This window comes from Megalops cyprinoides, chromosome 7 (assembly GCF_013368585.1).
Source record: "Megalops cyprinoides isolate fMegCyp1 chromosome 7, fMegCyp1.pri, whole genome shotgun sequence".
NCBI lineage: Eukaryota > Metazoa > Chordata > Actinopteri > Elopiformes > Megalopidae > Megalops > Megalops cyprinoides.
This window is the reverse complement of record NC_050589.1, coordinates 1973815-1999143: the sequence shown is the minus strand read 5'-3', so window position 1 is coordinate 1999143 and position 25329 is coordinate 1973815. Positions and strand designations below refer to the sequence as shown.

General features: G+C 43.9%; 2 protein-coding genes across 2 annotated transcripts; both read right to left on the bottom strand.

Moving 5' to 3' along the window:
• Window positions 1-5295: 5295 nt before the first annotated feature.
• Window positions 5296-13285, bottom strand: LOC118780540 (14-3-3 protein beta/alpha-1). Its single transcript, XM_036533092.1, has 6 exons — window positions 13151-13285; window positions 7954-8254; window positions 7262-7385; window positions 6598-6761; window positions 6294-6389; window positions 5296-5874 (listed from the first exon to the last, which is right to left on the bottom strand). Exons 2-6 carry the CDS (start codon window positions 8245-8247, stop codon window positions 5818-5820), a joined length of 735 nt encoding a protein of 244 aa, XP_036388985.1. The 5' UTR covers window positions 8248-8254; window positions 13151-13285; the 3' UTR covers window positions 5296-5817.
• A 1704-nt stretch (window positions 13286-14989) lies between these two features.
• Window positions 14990-21176, bottom strand: LOC118780720 (cytochrome c1, heme protein, mitochondrial-like). The gene is made up of 7 exons (XM_036533376.1): window positions 21077-21176; window positions 19665-19855; window positions 19116-19242; window positions 18602-18759; window positions 17759-17919; window positions 17162-17262; window positions 14990-16302 (listed from the first exon to the last, which is right to left on the bottom strand). Exons 1-7 carry the CDS (start codon window positions 21155-21157, stop codon window positions 16198-16200), a joined length of 924 nt encoding a protein of 307 aa, XP_036389269.1. The 5' UTR covers window positions 21158-21176; the 3' UTR covers window positions 14990-16197.
• Between the last annotated feature and the right edge of the window lie 4153 nt (window positions 21177-25329).

Below are 25329 nucleotides of genomic sequence, written 5' to 3'. Positions count from 1 at the left end.
CGCTGCCTCACTGGACAGGAGGGGGAACAGGGAGTCCTTAGCATTAGCGTTCATTCAGCAGGTGCCCTTACCCTGAGCAACTCGCAATGCCATCGCAGCAGAGTAATATAAAAGCACATCACACAAGCACACAGGTACAGAACAGCCAGGACCACACTGACTGAGCAATCAATCCAAAACATGGTCTCAAACACACAAATACACAGCAATTGTTTTAGCACACACGGTGTAACCTGCACATAGTATCTAACAATGAGCTACACGAGTACCACACACTTTAAAGATTTTGTGTATATTTTGAGCCATATTACATAACAGCAATGTGCACACAGACCTTAACATTGATCTGTTACAGCATAGTGTGTGTGTGTGTGTGTGTGTGTGTGTATATATATATGTGTGATTTCACACAGGGTTTGGAGTGGTTGGGTACTGGGTATTGGGTGTAGTGGACGTCCAGGTTCTGGGTCGGCAAGATGAAGTCTGGCCAGCACTGACACCTGCAGGTAGCTCATTCCACTAATAAGTTATTGTCAATCATCTGATTTGGTATAGAACCCATGAAACAGCTGAACTGAATATACATGAATAGCCAGACCAATACATGGTTTCACCCAGTAAACTAACCCAGAAAAGCTTTTTAAGACTATTAAAACACTCCCCTTTGACAGCTAAAGGAGTTGTCCTGTAGTACAGTGTACACACAGTGTACAGGCCTCCTTGTCTGACCAAGCCAGCTGGTGTTAAACGTGATGGGATGACAAACTACTAGCACTACTATAGTTTCGTGAATGACTACGTGCCATACCTGATCAGTTCAATCAAATCACATATAATGGGCGTTCACTCTACAGGGGAGTTCTCATGGTCCCCTACCTTGGTAAAGCTAAGAGCACTTGAGTTGTCCGCTTAAGTGTACACAAATATTAGTCGGTGTGCGAATTACTTCTTTCTGGCTAGCTATAAAATCATTGAGTGCATCTAATTAAATTACTAAGTAGGTAACATAGGCCAATTAGTTTCGCTAGAAAACTGACGCATTGACCACACCAACGTCAGACTGACAATCGATCCCAAATTGCTAGCTAATAAACCGTAAACCGGCCTTTGAGGCTAACCTTACTGCTCTGTGGTTAGCCAGTCTAGCTATCTCGCGAGCAAAAATATTAGTTAACTAGACTATAGCGACAGTTATGCTAGACAACGCTATTCGGAGTAAAGAAACATTATTAGAGCGAATTAATGTGCCTGCTGGTTAACGGATGAGCTAATCGATTTACAGAGGGTAGCGTAGCTATAGCTAGCTACATAGCTAGCTGGCATAATCTAAAAAAAATCAAGTTGATATCTGGTGAAGTTTAAGGAAACTGATATATCAGCCTCACAGGCCAACTAATGAGTGATGTTATGCCAAATCTAAACTTAAATTAGGACCCTCGTTAGCTAGACACGGTGGTGAAACACCCACGTGTTGACTGAGGACAATCAAGCCGGCTAGCTGGAGTCCAACGATTTGAAATAACCATGGATTTATTCGCTACCAATAAACATGTTAACTCCGATAACATACTCTTTGTTTGAAACAATTCAGTTTACTACAAACGAAAGTAACTTGCTGGCATGCTAGTAATGCTTTGCAAACTATATGTTTGCAAGTGTCACCCTACCGATCAACATTGGCAATAAACACTGGCTTGTTCAGCCAATTGTATAAAAAAAAATAAAATAAAATAAACCCCAAAAGAACCAGAAAATCGCCTTAACTGCCTGGCTAGCGACAAGGTCTGCCATCTGAAACAAAATGGTCTGGAATCGTTACACAGCATACATTTACTTTACTCACCAGGCTAATGTTTCCAACTATGACTTTTTACAGGCAAAGCTAGCCACTGACGCCCAGCGCAACGCCAGCGATCTAAATGTTTATAATGCGGAAAAAACGACTCAAAATGCCGCTCCACTCCACCCTAATCAGCGTCTAATTACGATCTTTATGTAAGCTTCGCTGTCGTCTGTTCTCTAACTCCGCCTAGAAAATTAGTTCTACGTAAATATTTTATTTTCCATGTTACTATTGCTAAATTTATATTGTTATTGATAGTAATTATATGGGTGTTTGTTTGAACTTTTATATTTGACCATGTTTACAAATTTGCTAGAGATGTTCTGATCATGTTGTGTTTTCCCCACAGTTGTACACAATTGTACACTTGACTACCAGACTGCTTTCTACATTATTTCTGCTGACTCTAGCTAGAAGGAAACCAGCAATTGCCAGTGTGTGTACATTTAAATATTTTATTACTGGGGTTCACAGCCTACTTGTAGAACTTGGCAGACATATCAAGCCCCATAACATATCTGTGACTTCAATTTGAATATTAACTTCTCCCAAACACTGATGCTGCTACCCTACCTGATTGCGAGTGCACAAGCACAGAAAAGTTCATGTTCCCCAAAACCAGTAGCCTCCAAGGCCCACACTTTACATATCCTCATCTACACACAACAGCCCCCAGCTGGGCTATCTTACCAATGCAGCCGGCCTCTGTAACTGCCAGTCTGCCAATGAGAAGGCCGATTTCATTTCGCCCTCCAGTTCCTCGCCATCTCCTCTGTGTACGTGTTCTCCCATACTCATTTTCTCTCTGGGCAGGGTGGTGGCACCGCGCTGCTTATTTCTCATGCCTGGAACATCTCCGTTCTTCCTCTCTCTCATGTCCATCACCTCCTCTGAAGATCATGTTGCTCCTGTCATTCACCCAAACATGCTGTCCATTACTGCCCTCTGCTGCCCACCGGGTGCCCCAGGCAGCTTTCTGGCTGAGTTGGACATCCTGCTCAGCTCCTTCCCAGAGGATGTGACCCCACCTATTCTCCTGGGACACTTTAACATCCAATCAGAGAATTCCTGGTCTGTTTGCTTCCTCGTCTTACTCAGCTCCTTTGACCTCCACCTGCAGCAGTCATACTCCAAACACAGGGCAGACATCCAGTTGGATCTTGCAGTCTTCCGTCTTCATTAACTGCACCAACTTGTCTCCCTGCATGAACATAACTCACCTGACCTTTATGTGTGTAGTTTTATTATAGGGTTATATGTTGTACCACACTTATTTTCGGTGCTTGTTTATTTATTGTGGCATGTTACAGTCATCTAAGCTCAGCATAATGTGTACTTGGATTTTTTACTTTAATGAGAGTATCTGCAAACCTAAATAATAAACCAGTAAGACTGTTAAACTATAACAACTATCTATATCAAAAGTCCCTAACTCAAGACTTTGACTTGAGTTTATTTACCATAACCTGTTTTGTACATCTTTTTATGTTAAAGCTGGAAAGCTAAGCTCAAATGCTGTGTCTCTTGTATAAGTTTATATTCATCTTATTTTAAAACCAAAAGTGGGGCACATAAATTTGCTGTTTTTTTTAAACAGAAAATAGAATAAAAACTGAAGAAACACAGAAATGGAAAATGAAGGCCTACTAATTAGCAATATTTATATTTCAGGTGTATTCCATGTAACACATTGCACAGGCTATACTGATTAACAAATGCTCACTAGACACAGCAGTCTGACAGGCCTTGATGGACCAGTTGTTTATTTGCTAGCTAGCTTCTGCAGTGAGAAGGGAAGTCAAGAGCTCTTTGACCTGAACCAGACACGTTCAGGATTAAAATATGGAAAGCTAAAATAAGTGCAACATAATGCAGTATCTGTAGCAATACCTTTCAGTTTGTTCAATTCTGCCACTTTTGTCTGGTGCGATGGATTTCAGACACCATGGCCATTCCTAGTTTTACACTGAAAAAATGCATGTGCCAGTTCTCTGAGATCTTTTGTTCAGACACAACTATGCTTATAACTCTAACACACGTTTCACTCCATAAACATGCCTGTCCTGAAGACTGGCTTCAAAGAGGGACAAAATACATTTTAACAGAAAAGCAGGGAAACTCTGAACTGATAAAACTTTTATTTCACTTTAAATGGTCTTGTACACTTTCCTGATAATTACATTTAAGGTGAAACTAGAACTGGTTTTAAAAGACATACACAAATTTAGTTCAATAACCAGGTATATTTTTTTTTGTCATTTTTGTCTTTTTTTCCTTGAGCTATTCTAAATGTTCACAACCACGTGCGCGCTAGGCGATAGAACGGTCACAGAAGCAACTCTTAGGCAGAATACTGGTCAGTAAAAACAAAAGCAAGAAGAGATACCAGATATACACACAGGCTCGGCTCCAGTCATTACTGCGTTTTATTCAATCAAGCGTAGAATATTAACTGCCATTTGTTCAGCAAAAGAGTAGATTTTTCTTCAGTGCGTGAAAAAAACATTGTCTTCAGCAAGACAGAGATGACTTCTACACCTACAGTGGAATGTTATGGGGATGGTGGGGTACTGTGACACCGAGTGAAATCACATCTTTGCGTGTTTTCAGGCCCTTAGGTCTCCTCCGACCCCCTGACTTAGAGTCCGTGCGTACAAGGCCTTTCGGGGAACTACCGAGAGCACATCTGACCTACGGAGATACACAAGTCTAATGTGGCTAGAACACAGAGTGCCTACCATGGAGACACTGGACTGCAAACAGGCCTCAGATCACACCTTCACGAAGCTCACCTCCGGACACTCTCACACCATTGACAATGGTCTACGTTTCATTGACACTTTTGATCACGAAATGGAGAGTAACATTTACTCCTTGCAGACTGCTAACACAGTCCCCAGGCTTATGAACATTAAAACTGCTGTGGATCTTTTGCAAGTATGCTCACTCTAGCATTCCAGCATAACTTCCACCCACCTCCTAAAAGACAAGTTATTTAAAAGACAAGTTGGTTACACTTTGGTAAGTGATTATTATTTTGTGGTTGTCAAATTATACCTATATGCTTATTGATCCAGGACAGCACGTTGTATTAATGCTCAGTGCTTTATTAAAACATATTCTTTTACTTTCATTTATCTTTAGAACACACTAATGCTCTGGAATAATATGGAATATTATTTTTAAAAAGGACGGATGAATTACAGGAACCCTTGTGTCCTAAGCAACTAACTCATTGTGATCATAGCTACACAGCAATAAGCCTGGGGTTAGTGCCACAACACAGCCTGTTCCAGCATCCCATATGAATCCACAGCAGAACTGTACTGCTACCCAAATGCAGAACCAGTCTTACATGTCTGAGTTTTACAGACCACAATTACACTTATAGTGTGTGTGTGCGCGCGCATTTGTGTTTATCTGTGTGTGTCTGTGTGTATCTACACACAGAAATAGAGAGAGAGGGGAAGCAGAGAGAGAGAAAGAGAGAGAAACATGGGTAAGAAAACACAAAACTAAGCATCACAGTGTTTGGTGAAAATAAACTGCCAGTTTAATAACCTTACAATAAACCTGCAAATACCATGACGAATTACACTAAAAAATGACAACAACAACAAAAAAAAAAGGAAATCGAAAGATGAAATGCAACAACCTATGTGAAGGAAACTTTCAAATTAAAAAAAATAATAATGGAATCAGGAATGAGGATCAGGAAACCCCCCAAAAAATAAAAATAACAGTAGAAAAAAAAAATGTCTTTCTACTCTTAAACCAGGTGTTAATTCACAATGGATAGACTGAATCTGCTGGGAACGGAACATTACCCTGTCACCTCGGAGATATCAGAGAAGGGCACAACCGGTTGGTCGGGTACAACTGATGTCATACAGAGAGGGGGAGGGGCCAAGATGACGGAATGGGGTATGTGTGTGAGAGAGAGAAAGAGTGAAGGGATCACTAGTGCAACACCATTAGTTCTCTCCTTCGCCAGCATCCGCCTCATCGCCCTGGTTTTCTGATGTCCACAGCTGAAGAGAGAAAAACGTTTAACACCGTCAGGCCCACAAATTAAAATAAAAACAACAAGTCAAAAGAGCTTGTCACCTTCCTTTCAGCTCAGCTTGAAACTATAGCCAGCCTTGGAGCTATGCCGGCATCTTTATTATTAAATTATGTCTTATCTACAAATACGTTTACTCCGTATTGGAAATTGGAAGCTGGACTGAGTGGACAGAGTGCCTTTTAAAGTAAAAAATTAAAGTAAAATAATGTATTTCAAAAAATATTTTCTATTTCAGTATAACCACAGTATAAAGCAAAGTCTGAAAACAAAAGAACAGTTAGCATGAAAGAGCTCACGCACTCTGTGCTGGCTGCTCAGCAGCACTCTTACACAAGCCTCTCGCTCATTCCGCTTTCAGCTGGAGGGAAACAGAAATAAACTCACAGTAAGGTTGTCCCTTAGTAGCTGCATGATCAGGGTGCTGTCTTTGTAGGAATCCTCGTTCAAGGTATCGAGCTCGGCGATGGCTTCATCAAACGCCTGAAACGAGAAGAGGAAAAAAATCAAGTGAAGGGCAGTTCGCCCATCGTTTCATCTGCTGCTCTTTCTTCCCCCGTATCACCGATGCAGCTGAACAGTGAAGTGCCAGCACATGCACAGGAACACACTGCACATTCGGGACGGCTACTGCCAGCTGCGGTCCCTGCAGCGACAGCGCCCCCTGCTGGTGCTGGCTGGGGGCGCTCACCGTCTTCGCCAGGCTGCAGGCCTGCTCGGGGGAGTTGAGGATTTCATAGTAGAAGACGGAGAAGTTGAGGGCCAGGCCCAGCCGGATCGGGTGCGTGGGCTGCATCTCCTTCTTGCTGATTTCGAAAGCGTCCTTGTAGGCCTGCTGAGAGTTCTCCACCGTGGCTGTGTGAAATTAACAAGGAACAAGAGAGGATTTAGACCATGAGCCCGGAAAGCTGACGACATCTCAACAGATGTGGGCCACACACCTTAATAAACCAAATTTCAGAAAAAAAAATTAAAATATAAGTTTTTAAATTTCTGCCAAAGTACTAACCTCCAGGTGACAAACACACAAATTACATGAGCAAGAGAACAAATATATATATATTTTAAATATTATATTATATATTTAAATATTATATATTTTTAAATCATATATATATATACATACATTTTTTACGTGATTTATTTTAAAATCATATATATATATATATATGATTTTAAAATAAATCACGTAAAAAATGTATTAGTTTCACAAAGTGAACAACTGAGATTTAAAACCCCACTTCACAACATGCCTCTGGTTCAAACAGTTTCAGATACGTAATCGTTCTTTAACTGGCATTACAATCCCAACACAAAAGGGGCGTGGCACCACCATGTGTCCGTCTTTCACTCACTCTTCTTGGAGTCTCCAGATGCCACCTCAGACAGGTATCTGTAGTAATCTCCTTTCATTTTCAGGTAAAACACCTTGCTTTCCGCCTGACTCGCATTGGAGATGAGGTACTTGTCCAGAAGTCCCTGAGGAGGGAGGGAGATGACATTAGGTCAGTCTTCTTTTCTCTTCTATGGTTGTAACGCAACATTATAAACCAATGAGTCTACAGGTGCTAAGTATGTTAGCATTTAATATGCAATCATAGGGAGAACGCTGCGTGTGTGTGTGTGTGTGTGTGTGTGTGTGTGTGTGAGGGACAGTGACTGTGTGCATTTCTATATGAGGGTGACTGAGTGTATTTACGGCGTGTGTGTGTGCGTGAGTGTGAGTGTGTGTGCGTGTGCGCGCGTGAGTGTGAGTGTGTGTGTGTGTTGTGTGAGTGTGTGTGAACGCGCGCGTGTGAGCGTGTGTGTGTGTGTGTGTGTGCGTGTGTGTGTGTGTGTGTGCGTGTGCGTGTTGTGTGTGTGTGTGTTGTGTGTGTGCGTGAGTGTGTGTGTGTGCGTGTTGTGTGTGTGTGTGTGTGTGCGTGTGTGTGTGTGCGTGTGTGTGTTGTGTGTGTGTGCGTGTTGTGTGTGTGTGTGTGTGTGAGTGTGTGCGTGTGTGCATGTTGTGTGAGTGTGTGTGAGCGCGCGCGTATCCGCAGCCTCTCACCAGCACGTCCTTGCAGATGTCCTGCAGCTCCGTCTCGATCTTCTCGCGGTACTCGCGCGCCATCTGCTGCTTCTTCTCGTTGCCCTCCGTCTTCTGCTCGATGCTGGAGATGACGCGCCAGGAGGACCGGCGGGCCCCCACCACGTTTTTGTAGGCCACCGACAGCAGGTTGCGCTCCTCGTTGGAGAGCTCCTGGCCCTGCTCCGTCACCGCCTTCATCGCCGTCGCCATGTCGTCATATCGCTCGGCCTGCTCGGCCAGCTTGGCTTTCTGTACCAGGTCACTCTTGTCCATGGTCACACTGTTCAGGGACAGCCAGACACAGAACAGCCACTGTGAGCTCTCTCCTGCCTCACACACAGCACAGTCACTGTGAGCTGTCTCCTGCCTCACACACAGCACAGTCACTGTGAGCTCTCTCCTGCCACACACACAGCACAGTCACTGTGAGCTCTCTCCTGCCTCACACACAGCACAGTCACTGTGAGCTGTCTCCTGCCCCTCTCACACAGCACAGCCACTGTGAGCTCTCTCCTGCCTCACACACAACAGTCACTGTGAGCTCTCTCCTGCCCCTCTCACACAGCACAGCCACTGTGAGCTCTCTCCTGCCTCACAAACAGCCACTGTGAGCTCTCTGCTGCCTCACAAACAGCCACTGTGAGCTCTCTCCCGCCTCTGACAGAACAGCCACTGTGAGCTCTGTCCTCAGCCTGTTTAAAACCGTGGTCTTAAAACTCTGGGTTTGACAGTTTCCCTGTCCCTGCATTGGTTTCCACCAGCAAAATAGACCTGCACAGCACATGGACACAAGAAAATACAATTCCATTTAAAATATACAATATTATTTATTGATATGTCAGATCATAAGCAGAAGCATACGTTCCCTCCCTGCGCACCAACGTTCCAATGTATTCTGTGTGTGACAGAAACAAAGCACGGATCTACTTTGGCTCAACACTGCTGGCCCAGCCCACCTAAACCACAGTGGTCACACATTTCACTTCCTCTCACTTCCTGTTTCCTACCAGGGCACAGTGCGGCCGGGGCCACACAGCAGCCATTAACACCAAACTTGGTCTATTAAACTGCAACTATTTTAAACTACAAATCCCTGGTTTCAAAGGCCAGTATCATGGATGGGTACTGCATCCCCTTTAAAATGTTTGTTAACCAACCAAAAGAAGTATAAAATGTAATTACAGTTCCCAATTAGGCTTTACAGTGTTACTGATAATTGTACCAGATCACAGCCTATGCAGCTAAATGTAAGATCCTGTAAATTACACAATGCATGGGACCAAACCTACGGGTCCACCTAACAAGTGTCCTGTGTTCTTCACATTGTTCAGGGCAACGCAAAATACAGATGATGGAGAAGTGAGAGATGAAGGGCTGACCCCGTGTATGGAGTTTCACTCCACAGCTAACTCTAACAGTCGGCACAAACACATACTCTGCCCTCGTTTTACACACATAAGCACTGCTCATTTTCTCTGCGGGATGCTTAATCAGAGTGTCACTCTGCAGCTTTGACTGGCAGCATGACCATGGTGCAAACCAGAGGCGCAGAATGATTCTTCCAGCTTTTTATCCATCCATGTATCACTATACTCGGAGTTAAAACTGCAAAAAGGGATAAAATTCAATTTCCAGAAATTTGGTTACAATGAGGTTTCTTAAATCCTATCACCAGCTGTCTCACTGAGACAATAATGCTCTGAGTTTGCAGATACAATTAAACTGTAATAGTAATATTCTGGAACATGTAAAATTATTTTATTATTTATAAAACAACATTTTACAAGTAATGCAGCCAGTTAGGGCTGGGTAGTGATGTGGCTGGCATGTCAATCAGCCTACCCATCACACTGACTCTAACCACAATTTTCAACAATGCACATATTAGTTTCAGTTTTCTACCTGCTAACATTAACTTCTCTGAAGGAAGCATGTTTAGCAAAGCCCACTGAACTCTAACTGCCTCAAATCACACGGAGGGCTGGGATCAATCTGAACAGAACGCGAGGAGGATGTCAAACCTAGAAGTCAATTCTTTGAGAACAGACTGAAATTTTCTCCAAAGAAACATGACTGATGATGCATGAGGATAAGCCACTGAAAACGACATCTTAAGATGGTAGACGATTTATAATCACTGGAGTTGACTGAAGATATGAACAAACACATCCCATTTACCATCCCCAACCTCTGTCATTTCAGCGTGACACATGAAAAATTCTCAACACTTTCCCATGAATGACTAATCTTGTTCCAAAATGTTCCTGCTGTCAAGGTTTCTAGGAGACAATACCTGCCTGGTCTCACTTTACTGCCATTTATCACGTTGATTGGGGACCCACTCTGTGAGAATGAGGTGCTGTCTGACCACTGTCTGAGACTGACCCAATCTTTCAGAATTCCCCTGTGCTCCCACTGCCACTGGCATGACCTCTGCTTCACTCAGAGGCCAGAAAGGCAGGACTGACAGCAGGATCCAGGCCAATATTTGAGGCACACAAATTTCCACCCAACTGTCTCCACTGTGCCACAAGCAAAGGGTGCACCAGGAGATACAGCCACATATGACGGAACCACTGACGGGACAGGGAGACCCAGGCTGAATGCCATGCACACATACTGACAAAGACCCTTTCTACAAACTCACAGACCAAAACCTCACAGCACCAGCTGTGTGGCTACCCTGATCTATCTCCTCTAATTATAAAGCATGCTGTTGTTCTAACTGGTTACATAAATGTCATGCAAGATTAAACATGATCAATTTCCCTCAGCTGGGAGTCTGAAGGATCAAAATGACAACTGCTTCTTTAAGCTTCATTAGGAGATTGTTGTGAGGCGGTGTCAATCAAACTTTAAAGGTAAATCTGGCATCCTACACAGGCAGGGAAAGACATGCTGGAAGAAAAACGTTTTTGTATAGAATGGACAGTCATTTGAAATGTATGTATTTGAAAGAGAACAGGCATTAAAAACACAGCTGGCCCATGTATACACTGTCATTTCAACACAGTAACAAATTCTTGATTTATTTAAGAGGTTTTGCACTTTCGAAATACAGATATTCTAGAAACAAACCCACGTGTCTGACAAACAGAAATGACGTACATAAAAAATGCAAAAGGACTTCTGTTCCACTGAGTGTCCAAAAGCGACAGAGTGTTACTCTGGTAGGAGGGCCATCCATCACTATCATCATTTGGGTCACTATTTTCATTGCCGTTATTGCAGCTGTCAGATACACGACTGAAACGCGTGGGGGACAGCCCTCTCATCGGGATTTACGCTCGGAGATCGCCAATTCCACCCATGTGCAAACACGGCCGATTTGTCAGCAATTACACGTAAGTACACGACTAACGCTTGTTTTCATAATGCAAACTGATACAATGACGAATCTGTATTTTTTTAATATGGGGGACAACCTCTTAAGGAAAGGATACTCTTCTGCTCTATACTTTGAATACTACGTCCACGCAATATGCATCTTAAATGTCAGTTTCTTATTAGCTTCCATTCAACAACGACGGCGTTCTGTAATCGTTTCAACCGCTCTCTAAACGGTGCATAACAACGTGAAAACGTGTTCGTTATTTCTTTAACCCTATGTTGTAAAATGGTCCGAAAAAAGGGGCACCCATGTGATCGCATGAGGGACACTGACGGACAGCGCATACTGCCTCCAAATCCGGGGCAGGCGGGGCGGTCATGCGGGGATAGCTGACCGTTTATAAACCGCAGCTCCTGATCCGGTCAACTTGGCGGAGACCGTCGCCGTGCGTACCGTAAAAGGCGCAGAGTTCCCCGGATAAAGCCTGAGCTCCACCCGGCGGTCCCGGACGTCACCCGGAACACCTGCCCGTTACGGTATTAGCTAGGCGTGACCGGGCAGCCGTGAGACAGGGAGTCTGAACGCCCAGCTACTGTACAACAAATCATGCACTAAAGGGACGAACAAACAAGACACAGAGTAGCGAGCCAACTCCCAATCTATGACGATCGATGACTAGCCAGCCCCTCAGATTAAGTTATGACAGTCGCGTTGCTGATTGATGGGGACAGCGTTGTACATAATACTGGCCTACTGGCTAAATTAATAATCAAATAGCTTCGGACAAATCATTCCCGTCTGAATGCCTGGAAATGCATGCCGACTGTCATTTCGCTAAAGAAATACCTCTTCGTACGCAAACTGAAAAGATACTGACCTAGCCAGATACAGGTTACTACCTAGGTATGGCTAGCTAACAAGCTAACGACGTTACCGATGCGCCATTCATTTCAGAAATCGCATTTTGCGCCAAATTTATCATCTGATCACTGCTATTCCAGATTGTTCAAAAAGAACGACATCTTTTTAGGTAGCCAGAGAGCCGATATCCATCACATTGACCGTCGTAAACGGGGGAGATTGCTCGTTCAACAACCATCCTATTTTAAATCGATGACGTTAGCTTGTTAGCTAAAAACGCTAGCTAGCCATATTCAATTTCCTCAACTCAATCCTTACGCATGCTATCCAGCTAATCCGCAAGTTACTGCGGCGCATACAGATTAACTGAACGCCCTGCGCGTTAGCTGGGTATAGCTAACAAGGTGCCTTTCCTTCACTGCATTTTTATGCCATGAAGTGATATTCAGCCGGCTAAACCACCTTGCTGGTACCGTGGCACTAAGATAACCCGCCCGGGAGCGGATGGACGCTCTTCTGAGGTCGGGATCTGGTCGGATTGTGCGACATTAGCTGTTTTATCTGATATCAGTTGCATTATTGTTGTTCGCGACATGATCCGCAGAGGCCCGGGCTTTCCCGTGTTCGCTAGCCTGTTACTACTGCTAGCATTCATAGCTAGGTAACTGTACCGCCCCGAATAATCCAGTGAGATAACCGTACCCCACACAAAATAATCAGAGACTGTATTCGGTTGATCCATCTAGGCAGGTTTATGCCCTCGCTTGAGATCGCTGTTCCGTATAAAGGCCTAAATTACCGAGCTGGCTAGCGTTAGCCACCTCGCTAGCTAAGTCCCCGCTCCCTCCCCAAACCAATACCGTTAGCCAGCTAGCTTCTGCAACAAAACCGTGATCGTAACCATTACTGTGTCATGGTGAACCCAAATATCACAACCTTCAGATAGGACGCACTATAATCGACCCTGGTCTCAAAAAAACTCACATTATTAATGTACTTTAATTCTTGCTTTTTATGTGTGGCCGATGTAATGGGGAGTCTCTCCGTCCTCCGTCTCTCGGTGCTTGGGATGTTCAGGGCAGTACCACTTCCGCTTGCGCTGACACTTCCGCTTCCTCTAAACCCCGCCCCTCCCCCCATTCTCCGGGGTCTCCTATCCACTTTTTAGGGGTCATTACGACATCGTAACCATGACAACCATTGTAGTGACGTCAGTAATCACCATGGCGACTGTTACTAGGAGGAGCATCAGAAGCAGTTGTAACCAGAGGTGAGAAATCTGTGTTTTTCTGACCAAACTGGCCTGCTAAGCTGACTGTGGGTTATTATCAGTCTTTTCAGGTTTCACATTCTTATACATAAATGTCCACTCAATAACAAATAAGACAAAATACATCCTTAATGACAGAACATGCATTAAGCCATACCCTTATGAATGCAATGTATAACTAATATTTACGAGGTTAGTGAATGAGTAAAAATGAAAAGCCATCTATCTATATTGTATCTTTATGTAATGATACTGTCTGGGTATTGTTATCAGCTTAACTTAAATCTCTTCTCTTAGCTTAACCTGTTTGTATACACGTTTGTAAATTGCACTGGTTAATTGCTAACTAAGTGTAAATGTAATGTTACTATTGGCTAAGAAACACAAAGGTCAAAGGCAGTTAGGTAGCTGCCCCAAAACATACTCAGTTATATTACTTGCTCAGCAGACACCCCTATATAGACTGCTTAGCATATCATCCTTCTATACAGCTGGGTATTTACTTTGGTTGTTCGGGTGAAGCACTTTGCTCAGGGGTAGAACAGCAACACTTTATCTTGCCAGCCTGTATTACTCTTCTGCTCTTCATGTCTGTTTCCTCATACTCCTCCCCAGAGTAACCTGAGGTCATCACTGACCTGAAGTCACACTCTTTTGTTTTGCTGCTAAATGTTGTCCTTTCTGCTCTCTGGCTGTCCAGCGGGCAAGTGAATGTCCTGCCAAAATGAGTACTCGGTCAGCTCCCCTGACACACCTCTTCAAACACCGACACTGCTAGCCCTACTTTTCAGCTTCTCTTATTCATTATTACTATAAACTTTTGAACATTTAACTTTGTTCTATTAAGCTTTTATAATGTCTCTTTCATAGTATTTCTTGTGTTATAATGTTCCTTTCATAGTATTTTTTTTGTTGTTTTTACCTTAATATGTGATAAATTTGATTGAAATGCATTTAAAGCAGTATATTTAAATAAAATAATTGAATCAAAGGTACTCAAATAAATGTACTGTGTAATGAATTTATACCTATGCTGCTCTTCCACTTCACTTCTTTATTTTGTCTAATTTCACTGGGAGAACCTCTCCTTCTCTTTTGATCTTGAAACATGCAGTTTGACATTGAATTTGCTGGTCCATGAATGATACAGTCCCACTTCTATCCATTGGGGGGCAACAAACATATCTGTGAATTTGGAACTCTCAGATTTCTCAAAGCAGAAATGAACCAATGTGCACTGTGAAAGGGTGATGGGGAGTGAATGGGGGAGTGAATCTTCACGGGGAGAACTAGCATGTGATGCGTTCAAGTCAAACTGGGCCATTTGCTCATATCTGAGCGTTAAGCAGCTACGTCCACAGCCAGCATGTCTGCTGCAGCAACACCCATCTTCCATGGGTAAAAACGTGCTGTCAGCATCACTCCACTAAAAAAGGGCCGCGCCCACTGCAGGAAGCTCTGAGGCTTTCCACACTCACCAGGCCTGGACCACAGAGCAGAGGAACAACCAGAGGCATAAGAATTACTCAAGTGATTTACTTTAATATGGTGATCTCAACGGTGATCTAGTGAGACAGAAAACTGCCATTTTATCCAATATGATTTTTTTGGACAAAAAAAAATCAGAAAAAAACAGCTTCACATTATCCAAACATGGAGTCTGCAGTATCCCTAGATGGAGTCTGGTCATAGTGTATGATGGTACAGATTGTAGCATTTAAAAGTTTGGACCTTTTTTAAATTAAATTATAGAAAGCATCTATTGTTCCACACATTAGGCATACACTTGTGTCACTGCAGTTATAAATAAATACATGCATGATCCCTTTATTTTTGCATATTGCCAATATGAAACTGAAGGTGTGAACAGCACTGTCAAATCAACAACCACTGAAAGCCATACCCTGCATCTGTAATGCTGTGCTTTCCAAAGCCCCATTGAAATAACTCATGGCATTCTTTTCAGACAGCAGCGGCTTCACGCAAAAATATCCTCATTATTCAACATATCAAAGGCCCACAGCTGATTTCTCCTACTCAAGAAATAAACAATACAATTCTGACATACATTTAAGAACAGTATATGTACATACTGTGAATAGCTGCATTGCAAAGTTATAAAGGCTCCTGAGGTTAATGGCTCTGATGCAGTCCCCAAACAGATATGCTCCCATATGTTCAGCAACACACACATTATTGCTGTTGATACACTTGAAATGCAATGTTGTGGATATCCATCAAACATGAACTGATACAGAACTGATATATATCCATGCACAGACACCGTATGTATATATAATGTTCGTATTTTACTGATTTTTCTGAGGCAATCATTTAGCCAACCTTGATCAGGACCCTTGAATAGGAAGAAATAAAAAATGAACACTGTCAGTTTCACCAAGTGTCTGCTTTCCATCCAGATATTTATGCATTATTGTACATTGTTGTACGTTGTATATTTCCATAAAAAAATGTGCACAGAACCTCTTAATATTCTGTCATTTTCCCAGAGGCTAACGAGAGGAAACATGTCATTTCCACGCTGTTAGGAAAGAAGAGAAAAAGATGAAGTGCTGATTTCTGCACCCCTTGTCTGTGTCAGCGAGTCAGGGCGTGTGCTGGAGCACGCCCAGTCCTCGGCGATTCGGGCAACATCAACACGGCCGCCGTGCAGTTCGGGATGGTGATCGGAGCAGAGGCCAGGAGAGGGGCGTGGGGGGCGGGGCGCTGCAGGACGGCGGGGTGGGGCGGGGCAGGCGCTTTATTTGGGCGGTCTGTAGGCGATCTTCCTGCTCTTCAGCACAGACCACCTGTGTCTCTTCATGTAGTAGACCAGAGGCACCAGGATGGCGGAGCCCATGAGCAGCTGCAGGCAGGAGACAGGGGTTAACACAGGCTGCCACCCACCCTCACTGGTCCCTGCTGAATGAATCCCCCCTTGGGGTCACCTGGCTGTTCCTCCCCTCCATGACCACACATCTGATGCTTACCCTTTCCTCCCACTGGCCCCCTAGTGGTGGAATGAGCAACCTGCAACTGTCAGAACTACAGATTTGCTCACCTCAGATTGGATCTTTGCCCCAAGAATTTAGATCTGTTCTGCAGGTAATTCCCAAATTCGGAACACTCAGCCCTTAAGTAAATTCTGATATGGTTCTGCATGAGCAGTTAAGCTGATTTTTTCGTATCTCTGAGTACAGTATGTAATATGAGGTAGGGTGACATTTTTCTTCTGAACTATTGTTTGAGACTACAGAAACACTGTGACACAGTACTGTTGCTTTTACTGCTACTGTAACTGTAGTGAAATCAGGTTGTTTGACATGGTGTTTGGTTCACTGGGACTTGCCAGATTACAGTTTTGAAGTCACCTGTTCACTGCTGGTTCTCTGAAGCCAGGCGTTAAGACTGCCACTTCTGTGCCATTGCTTTTAATAAAACTAAACTGAACAACCTGCCACTGTAGCTCTGGTGGCTGTGGAGCCCAGAAGGCAGCAAGCCCATGGAGATCCCCAGAGATGATGAGTTTGCCTTGGCTATCTTGGATTGGGAGATCTGCCTCCTGCCGCTTTTGAGTTTGTATGCTTTACTCTCTTACACTCAGACAACAGTCAGTCAGGTTAAGCCAGCCACTTGCCATTACAGCCATTTATGGTGGTTTCATTTTACGCTCGGGATGTGCTGCTAACGCGTCTGCTAACGTGTCCGCTAACGCGTCCGCTCACCTTCAGACCCATGCGCTTGCGTTGGTCGTGTTCGGGCTCCGCCGCCCAGCGCAGAAAGGTGCACACATCCTTTGCCACCTGGCTCATGGTGGCCGGGGTTCCTGTGGTGGGCGGAGACAGGGCGGGGTTACACAGCTCCCAAATCAAACCTCACCTCTGACAATCTGCTTATGATGGCGGTGATTTCCGCATCAGAACCTCCAAATGTACCTCCAAATCAGAACAGGTGATAGTCAGGCTATTTCACTGCATAAAGCACTAGTGTAATTCTACCCACCCCTACTGCATTGGAAATGTGCAGATCAGACATGGAAGCTGGGTAACTGAGTTACAGACAGCAGGCCACATGGTGTGAGTGCGGGTGGTGTAGACAAACGCTACCTGTAGCTGAATGCAGCTTTAATTATTTTAACTAAACATACAGCATGCTACTGAATGACAGAAATTGTCTGTGAAACCAAGCAAACGATGTACACTGATGGTGTAGCAAGCTTAAAGAGCAAACATACAATAAAGCATGTGCTAACACTCTGCACTGATTTAGGGTGTAGGAAAAAAACCGCTTCTCAAACCTATAGGTAAAGGAGATAAGCTCACCATCATCGTACTCCAGCACCTCGTTGTAGATCGGGGGGGCCATGCCGATGGCCTGGCCTGGGAAGTAGGGGTTGTAGTACAGTCCCTCTCTGACGGACACACCCGCGGGGGGGTCACAGTACCCCGTCAGCAAGGAGAACACGTAGTCCTCTCCTCCGTGCCTGCAGGGGGCGCAAGACTATCTCAGCTCAGGTAACAGTGCTGGAAAACTGAGGCTCTATGGATCCCTTTAATGTGTGGAGGTACCATGTTCTATCAATTGCTGATTGGTGTAAACCAATCAAAAGACTTTGTTCTCCAGTCTTCCTCTTCCATCATTAAACAACACCACTAAACAATACAACTGACAAACCTCATCGGGAAATGGAAACACAGACATTTCAAAGTAGAACGTGAAGGCAAGTCTCTATCATAGACCGCGACTGACAACAACTTTAAACAAAAAATATGAGCTGTGGTTTTAGAGGATCTGGTCATTTAGTCAATACAGGAAACCTGAATGCAATGGATTACTGAGCTGTGTAAATTCATCGAAGTAATACACTGTGTTTTAGCGGCAGGATCATCACTTGTCCTGCATCCCCCAGGAACACAGACTACCTGAGGTTATTTGGATTAGTAGGAAGATATTGCTGTTGAGAGAACCCAATACCATGTATGTAGGTGAAAAATGAGCTGATGTGCTGGTTAGACACACGACTGCACTCTGACAGTTTGAGCATTTTCTTTAAATCTATATATCCTTTTAAAAGTATGGGCTCCTGGGGGATCTAATGTAAACATCAACATATAGGTACCTGGTACTAATAACATGATAAAGGTCAGAGGGTAGCGCTACGCTACCTGGCGTTGACGATGTAGCTGAGGTCAGGGGGCAGGGCTCCATTGTTGGCCGCACGAGCAGCCTCGGGGTTGGAGTATGGCTTGGGGAAGTAGTCTGAGAGTTTCCCCGGCCGTGTGAACATCTCACCTGTCTCATCAGGGCCATCCATCACCTCAATCTGAGGGGAAGACAACACACAGTCAATCCAGCAACCCAATCCGTGAAACTCATGTCCTCTTATTGCAGGTGGTTATGACAAAATATTACAGTATTAAAATATCTGAATGTCAATGTAAATGATCAAGAATTTTTAAATGCTTTAGAATCTCTTTCACCATTATTCATGAAGGAGATCTGAAGACCCCTACATAATGTAATTCAGAATGTTCAAAGTTCAGGCAATTATTGATTATGGTGCCTCAGAGTGTGAACCTATGATCTCTCGGGTCATTATTTACAGAGGAGAGAGAACATTATCATCATCTGGATATGTGACGCTGGGAGTGACAGAAACCATCTGAAAGGCAGTGTTACCTCCTCAGCCAGGGCCTTGACCTCTGCCTCTGTGTGCGAGACTCCCACCAGGTTTCGGAAGGCTAGGTACTCCATACTGTGGCAGGCAGAACACACCTGCTTGTACACCTGATACCCCCGACGGATACTGGAAGGAAACCCGGACAGGTTAATTACACAAACCACCTGAAGACCACGACTCAATTCAAAACTAACTGGACAGTATTATAAATTGAGGTCAACTGATATCATCTGTCACATGTAGGGTTTCTGACTGGTTTATTTCATGTTGTTCTAAATGTGATAGATTAGTCAGACAGTTTCACTTGAAGAATGAACAGAAACAGCTGACATCACCACAGCAGTTCAGGATGTTTGCTTTCATTTTTAACTGTAAATGTATCGCGTGCCACTGAGTTTAATGTCTATTAAATACACAGCCACCAAGGACAGAAAGCGAATTTTTCTTTCCCCACATAACACACATTCTTGTATGATTGGCACAGAATTGTCACATGGGGTGTTTTGACCAATCAGTGAAGAGTGTGCATTCTGGACCGTTCTGTTAACCTGGCATGGTCCAGAGCAGACAGCATCCCGCTGTGGCTCCAGGGGTAGGTAGGGGGGTGCAGCTCCAGGTCGGAGGCTTTGACGGACTGGTGCAGCATCACGGCCAGACTAGCGCCACCTGCTGTCAGAACACCCAGCGTGGTCAGCGCTGCCTTCTTCCCCCGGGAAAGGCTGGCGAATGACATGTTGGCCTGTTGGAAAATGGGAGAGATGAGGGGGGAAAAGGATGACGGTAAATATCCATTCTGAACAGCATAGAGGACGGGAAGCGGGGCATACCCCACGTGAGGCGCTTGTGCATGTGACGTGCGTCATTGACCCTAAAATATATGGGTTACAAATGGACGACCTATTAACTGCGCTGTACGATCAGCTTTGCCACGTTAATTTTACTGTTAGCTAGTTTGTCCATAAAACAAAACAGACGGGGCTTCATCTGAAGACGGTATTTCCGTATGTTCTTGGTTTCTAAATGTTTTATTTACGCCATTGTCCTCTGTGTCTCCCTTATGGTAATCACAGCAACTTTGTAATAAACTGAAATGAAGCTATCTCGCACGTAGCTGGATGACAAACTTTACCTGTTACCTAACTACGTGGCTAAGTGCTCCCTTTCGCTGCACATAACTAGCTACCGGATGAATAGTAAAATAAAAGTCCTACTTAAGGAAAATACCCGGGACCCTGTGTACGATGTAATGTCATCAACATACCTAGCTAGATTTAAAAGAGGATGATTCAGGCCATATTTTCTAGATAATAAAGGGCACAGTGTCACGAAAATTAAAATGAGTGATCTCTGAGCCACATGCAAAAAACGTTAATACTCTTATAGTGACTTAATACTGACACGTCAGATATCTAGTCAGTAACCCTTGTCATTTTCAGCTAACGGTGCAGAGAAATGTAGATATGGACACTGTCTGAATGTTATATCAATTCAGATAACTTGCTATGTGAGCGGGCTACATTTATAAATATCTGATTAAACAACTAGAAGTCAATATAGCAAGCTTGAAAGGGATGTGTTCGTCTAATTAGAGATCAATTCCAGAAATACGAGGAAGGCGAAGTTTAGGCAGCTAGCCTGAAGGCTAACAAGCCGGTAACAATTTCAGACAAATCTGAATGATTACCAGGTAGAATAATCAGAATGCTGCAAACCCGTGTAAACTCCGTATGACCTACTTTAAGCGGATATAAATAGCTGGCTAACTAGCTATAACCGGAGATCGCCGGCAGGTTGCGGGGCTAACCGGGTCCCGCACAGCGCGCATGATGACCTTGCCGGTATCGGCCCTGTAGACGTGTGAGGATGTACATTCATTTTTATAAACATACTTCACCACGGCTATTGAAACAACAACAAAAATAGCTCCTTAGTTGATCAAAGGCGGGACACATTAACTTACCCGGGAAACGTGGACTGCTTTCGGGGGGTTCAGGAGATTTCTCCAGCTACCGGATAACACCACGACTCTGAGCGCCGCCATTTTTCAATCGGCTGGAGTTTCGCAAGTGTGCGGTATGACCGAATCACGTGGTCAAAGCGACCGCCATGACGGCATCCAATCAAAGGCCAAAACATGTGACCACTTGTGTAAACCACGACCCTTTACGCTCGTAGCAGAAAACACGGTGTAAGGTCAGGGAAAGCTGCTTTGCTCTCCGCACGTACCACCCGCTCCCGTGATCGTGTAGCTTCTAATGGCATGCAACTTGGCCCCAATCTTTGACACGTATGCTTTCCGATAAAATGGATACGTTGGTTAGGCTTAAAGAAGTGGGGTCCAATTAGTATTACAAGTGTTCCAAAATCTTTTCCATAAAGTTCTGAATATTGTGCGCAAGAGGTTTTGTAACATTATTTGTTTCATAATGTTCCATGTTTCATGTGCTGTGATCCAGTTGTGCTTCATTTTTCCATATCTCCATCACCCCCTATTGTTCTCACATTTTAGTCGAAAGACATAATTTCATGCGGCATCATTGAATTCTGCTTCATTCTTAATATTCAAGACAATAAAGCCATCGTTTCGTTATCATTCAGCTCAGCCCCCATCCTAAACTCACCCTAAAGTTTCCTCTACGGCTAAAAAAATAAGTAAAAAAAAGGCTTCTCGGCATAACCTCAAAGATTATCATTGTAAATAGTACAATTTATTATGTTAGAAACAAATTCTCTGAAGACGTTCTGCTGTCGCTAATTGCCAGCAAAAACAGAGGAACCTCAAAGGCAGGCTCTGACGTCAGAAGATGATGACTTGTGCTTGGTCTATAAGGACCCCTGTGGGCCGTCGCTGCAGATGTACTTTTTCAATGCGGTGAAGTCCGGGGACGGAGATGTGAAGCATGGGAGTTTGAAGTACAGTACAGGCACCTGCAGTTTCCAGCCCCAACCCCCTCTCCTTTGCTGTTCAAAACTAACGTGCGTTTTAAAGTCATTTCCAATATGCTGTCGTGGTGTCCTGAATTGAGGTCTACACAAACAACCCATTTTTCTGCAACTAATTCTGTCACGGATGCTTCACCAGCTTGCTTTCCCTGGCCTGTTGTCAGCGCTTTGAGGGCTTGATATCTCATGACTGGAGGGCCATTATCTCAGGATTTTGATATTATTTTGATATGCATAACTCACGATTTTGATGGAATCCCTGAAATATTTAATAATGTTGAAATAATGAGTTATGTATCTTGTGATCTCAATATAATGAATCTCCAAAGTGTACCACAGAAGAAAGTGGTACACTTTCCAGTTAGTCTCCTCAGATGACCCTTGGCTTGTCTTTGAACAGCTATAAAAACCATTCAGGTGGGCTTCAATGTGGAGCAGTCACAGAATGCTCCTATGGGAAAGGATCAGCTTACTTGGCTGTGTGGTGTAAATATGACCAATAGATGTCGCAATTTGGCTGCATAGTATTTTACCTTGAAAAGTCCTCTTGTGGGTGTTCTAGTTTATATTTATGCGTGTTGGATCCATGTTATAAGATTGCCAACCACCCCCCATTTTCAAAACTTTTGCCCTGTGCACAGTGTTTGAATTCTAAAAATAAGCTGTTATACTTCTACACTCTGCTTCTTGGCAAAGTGACAGCCGTTTAGTGATTGAGTGAAAATGTTGAAGCTCTTTGATGTGCACCTGAAGCAACTTTAAAAGGAAGCTCATATGTACCCAAACTGGATCTGATTGGATATAGACTGGGAGCCTTATCAGCTTACCTGTGATGGCTACTTGCAGATCCCCAGGATACTGCATGGTAGTCTGGAGGCTTGAAGATAGACACTTTCTCCCTGAAGAAACTTAAAGTGAATGCTGCCAACCATCATCTTTCTCCCTCTCTCTCTCTGCCTCTCTCTCAGGCATACACACACACACACACACACACACACATAAAATGACAATGCATGTAAGGCATGCAAAAAACATGACAAAGATCGTGTGCAAAGACCTCATTGGACTCTGAGTTAGTTAGGCAGAAGAGGAAAGAAGAGGACAGTGGAGGGAGTGAGGAGTTCTTCCCTTAATCATGCAGCATTTCCACAGAACAGTTTTTATACGTCTGAAGTGCGGAGGAGACGCAGTCTGCCCTTGAAATGTGAGCAGAGGAGAGATGATGTGTTTAGTGCTTGATGTAGCTGAACATGTCAGTCATACATATTGGTAGCAACAGATATCGTGTTTTTCAAAGCATGTTGAAGCAGAGCGGGCATGTACAGTGACGCAGCGGAGACGCTGTCTTGAGTGTGATCTCATCATTAACTCTGGCAGAGAGGCCCTGCAGTCTGCGCACACGTGAGGCCCCGGCCAGGACGATTTCCTTTCAGCCACAGATGATGCAACATTTGCTCTGCTGCGGAGACAAGCTGCGTCTGAAGTGCGGGAATCCATTGTGTCATCTGTCTGCTCACATGCAGAGTGGAAGCGGTGAAGTCGCTGGCGGGGTTCAGAGCGAGTTCGACCACGCGCCGTTTCGGTTCCTGATCTTGGTGCAAGCTCTCCTGCTGCTGCATATGTGCTGTTGGTGAGGAGGCACCACGCAGTGAGCAGACTCCAGCCACAGCCTTGGACATGTAGCTTTTATGTACCTTTGTGCATTGGAAACCCTCAGGCAGACAAGCTGTGCATTTTGAAGAGGTACATTAGGTTTATTTTTCACTCTTTCTTTCACTTCATTAATGCTCCCCCATGATATTTTTGAGTTCTCATCCTTCACTAAAAATCCACATACAAATTTTAACCGTTGCCACAAGTAATTATTTACACCAATACTGTTATAATAGGCAATGAGGAGCAGTACTGAGAGCTAACAGTAATATTGTGGCCCTGTTCTGTTCATAATCTTTTAAGAACAAATCTGACTTATTGAATCAAAGGAGGTCTATCAGCCTTGTTTTAATGTGTTTCATGGACAATAAGGTTGTGCAATTACCTCATACAGAGAAAAGCATGGATAATGTGCTTTCCTTCAAACTGTTAGTGTAAAGAAAATATTTCAGTGATCTTGTGTTATTGTATATTTCAATGTAAATATTGTTTTTCACACTTGTGGTCAGTTTGTCATCTTGTTTATGGAGAGCTCGCTGATGGCGTGCTCCAATAAAAACGATGAGCCTGTGGATGTCAGAAGTTCGGGAGAGCAGAGGGAGCAGTCCAAAATGCTGCCTCATTCACTCGAACGACCTGCTGCACTGCCTGGCATAGACACAAGAAGACAAGAGTTAACAAGAAGTTTGTACTACTTGTGACATCACTTCTGTCACACTTGGCATCAATTAAATGAGAAATCTTACAGGCGTGTGTGTGTGTGTGTGTGTGTGTGTGTGTGTGGTGGAGGCGGAGACTAGCTAAACTTAAATCAATTTTGCAATGGAAGGTTTTTGGTCATATTATTTTCATTGTAGCCACCTTTTGTGGAATTTATCAAATGTGTGGTGTTTATCTGAGATTCACGTGAAGTTACCCCACATTCTCCCCACACTGCACCAAACACACAGAACACAGACAGCTGCTGCTGGTGAGGAGGAGCAGCGCGAGCTCTCAGCCCTGCTTTCCCCGAAACTGAACACCTTATTCCTTAAGCTTGCCTGACATGCACTGTCATGGTAATAAGATATTTATTTCTGCCTGTCCACGCATGTCCACCATCACTCCCTGCATCCTACACTGTAATTAAATCTACAATGAAAACAAATACACAAGTAGCTGATTGGTCTGGAAACTTATTTAAGGGTGCATTAAGATTGGCTGACAGAGACACCACTTACTGGCTGGTCGCTGTACACATTTGCCTCAGGGGCGATTTAACTGATATACACAATTAAATGGTATATTACGGTACGTTATACATGCTCTGTATTTATTATAATGGTATTATGTTATGCACACCATCCCTGTAGGCAGCCTTACACCATAGGAAATTTAACAATGCAAAAGTGAAGGTTAAAAATGTGAACAGCGCATTTCGGCCTATGCAGTTCTCAAAGACATGAGAGATCACTCTGATTAAGTTGACCAAAAATGACGCTGGAAGAATGTAAAGCGAATTTAACCTGGATCTGTAGATCGCTTTCCCCCGTGTTGTAACTGAGTGGTTTGCGCCGCTCAAAGTGGGTTTGAGGCTGAACGGTTCAGCCAGCTGTTGCAGAGAGAGCGTCGCGGCTG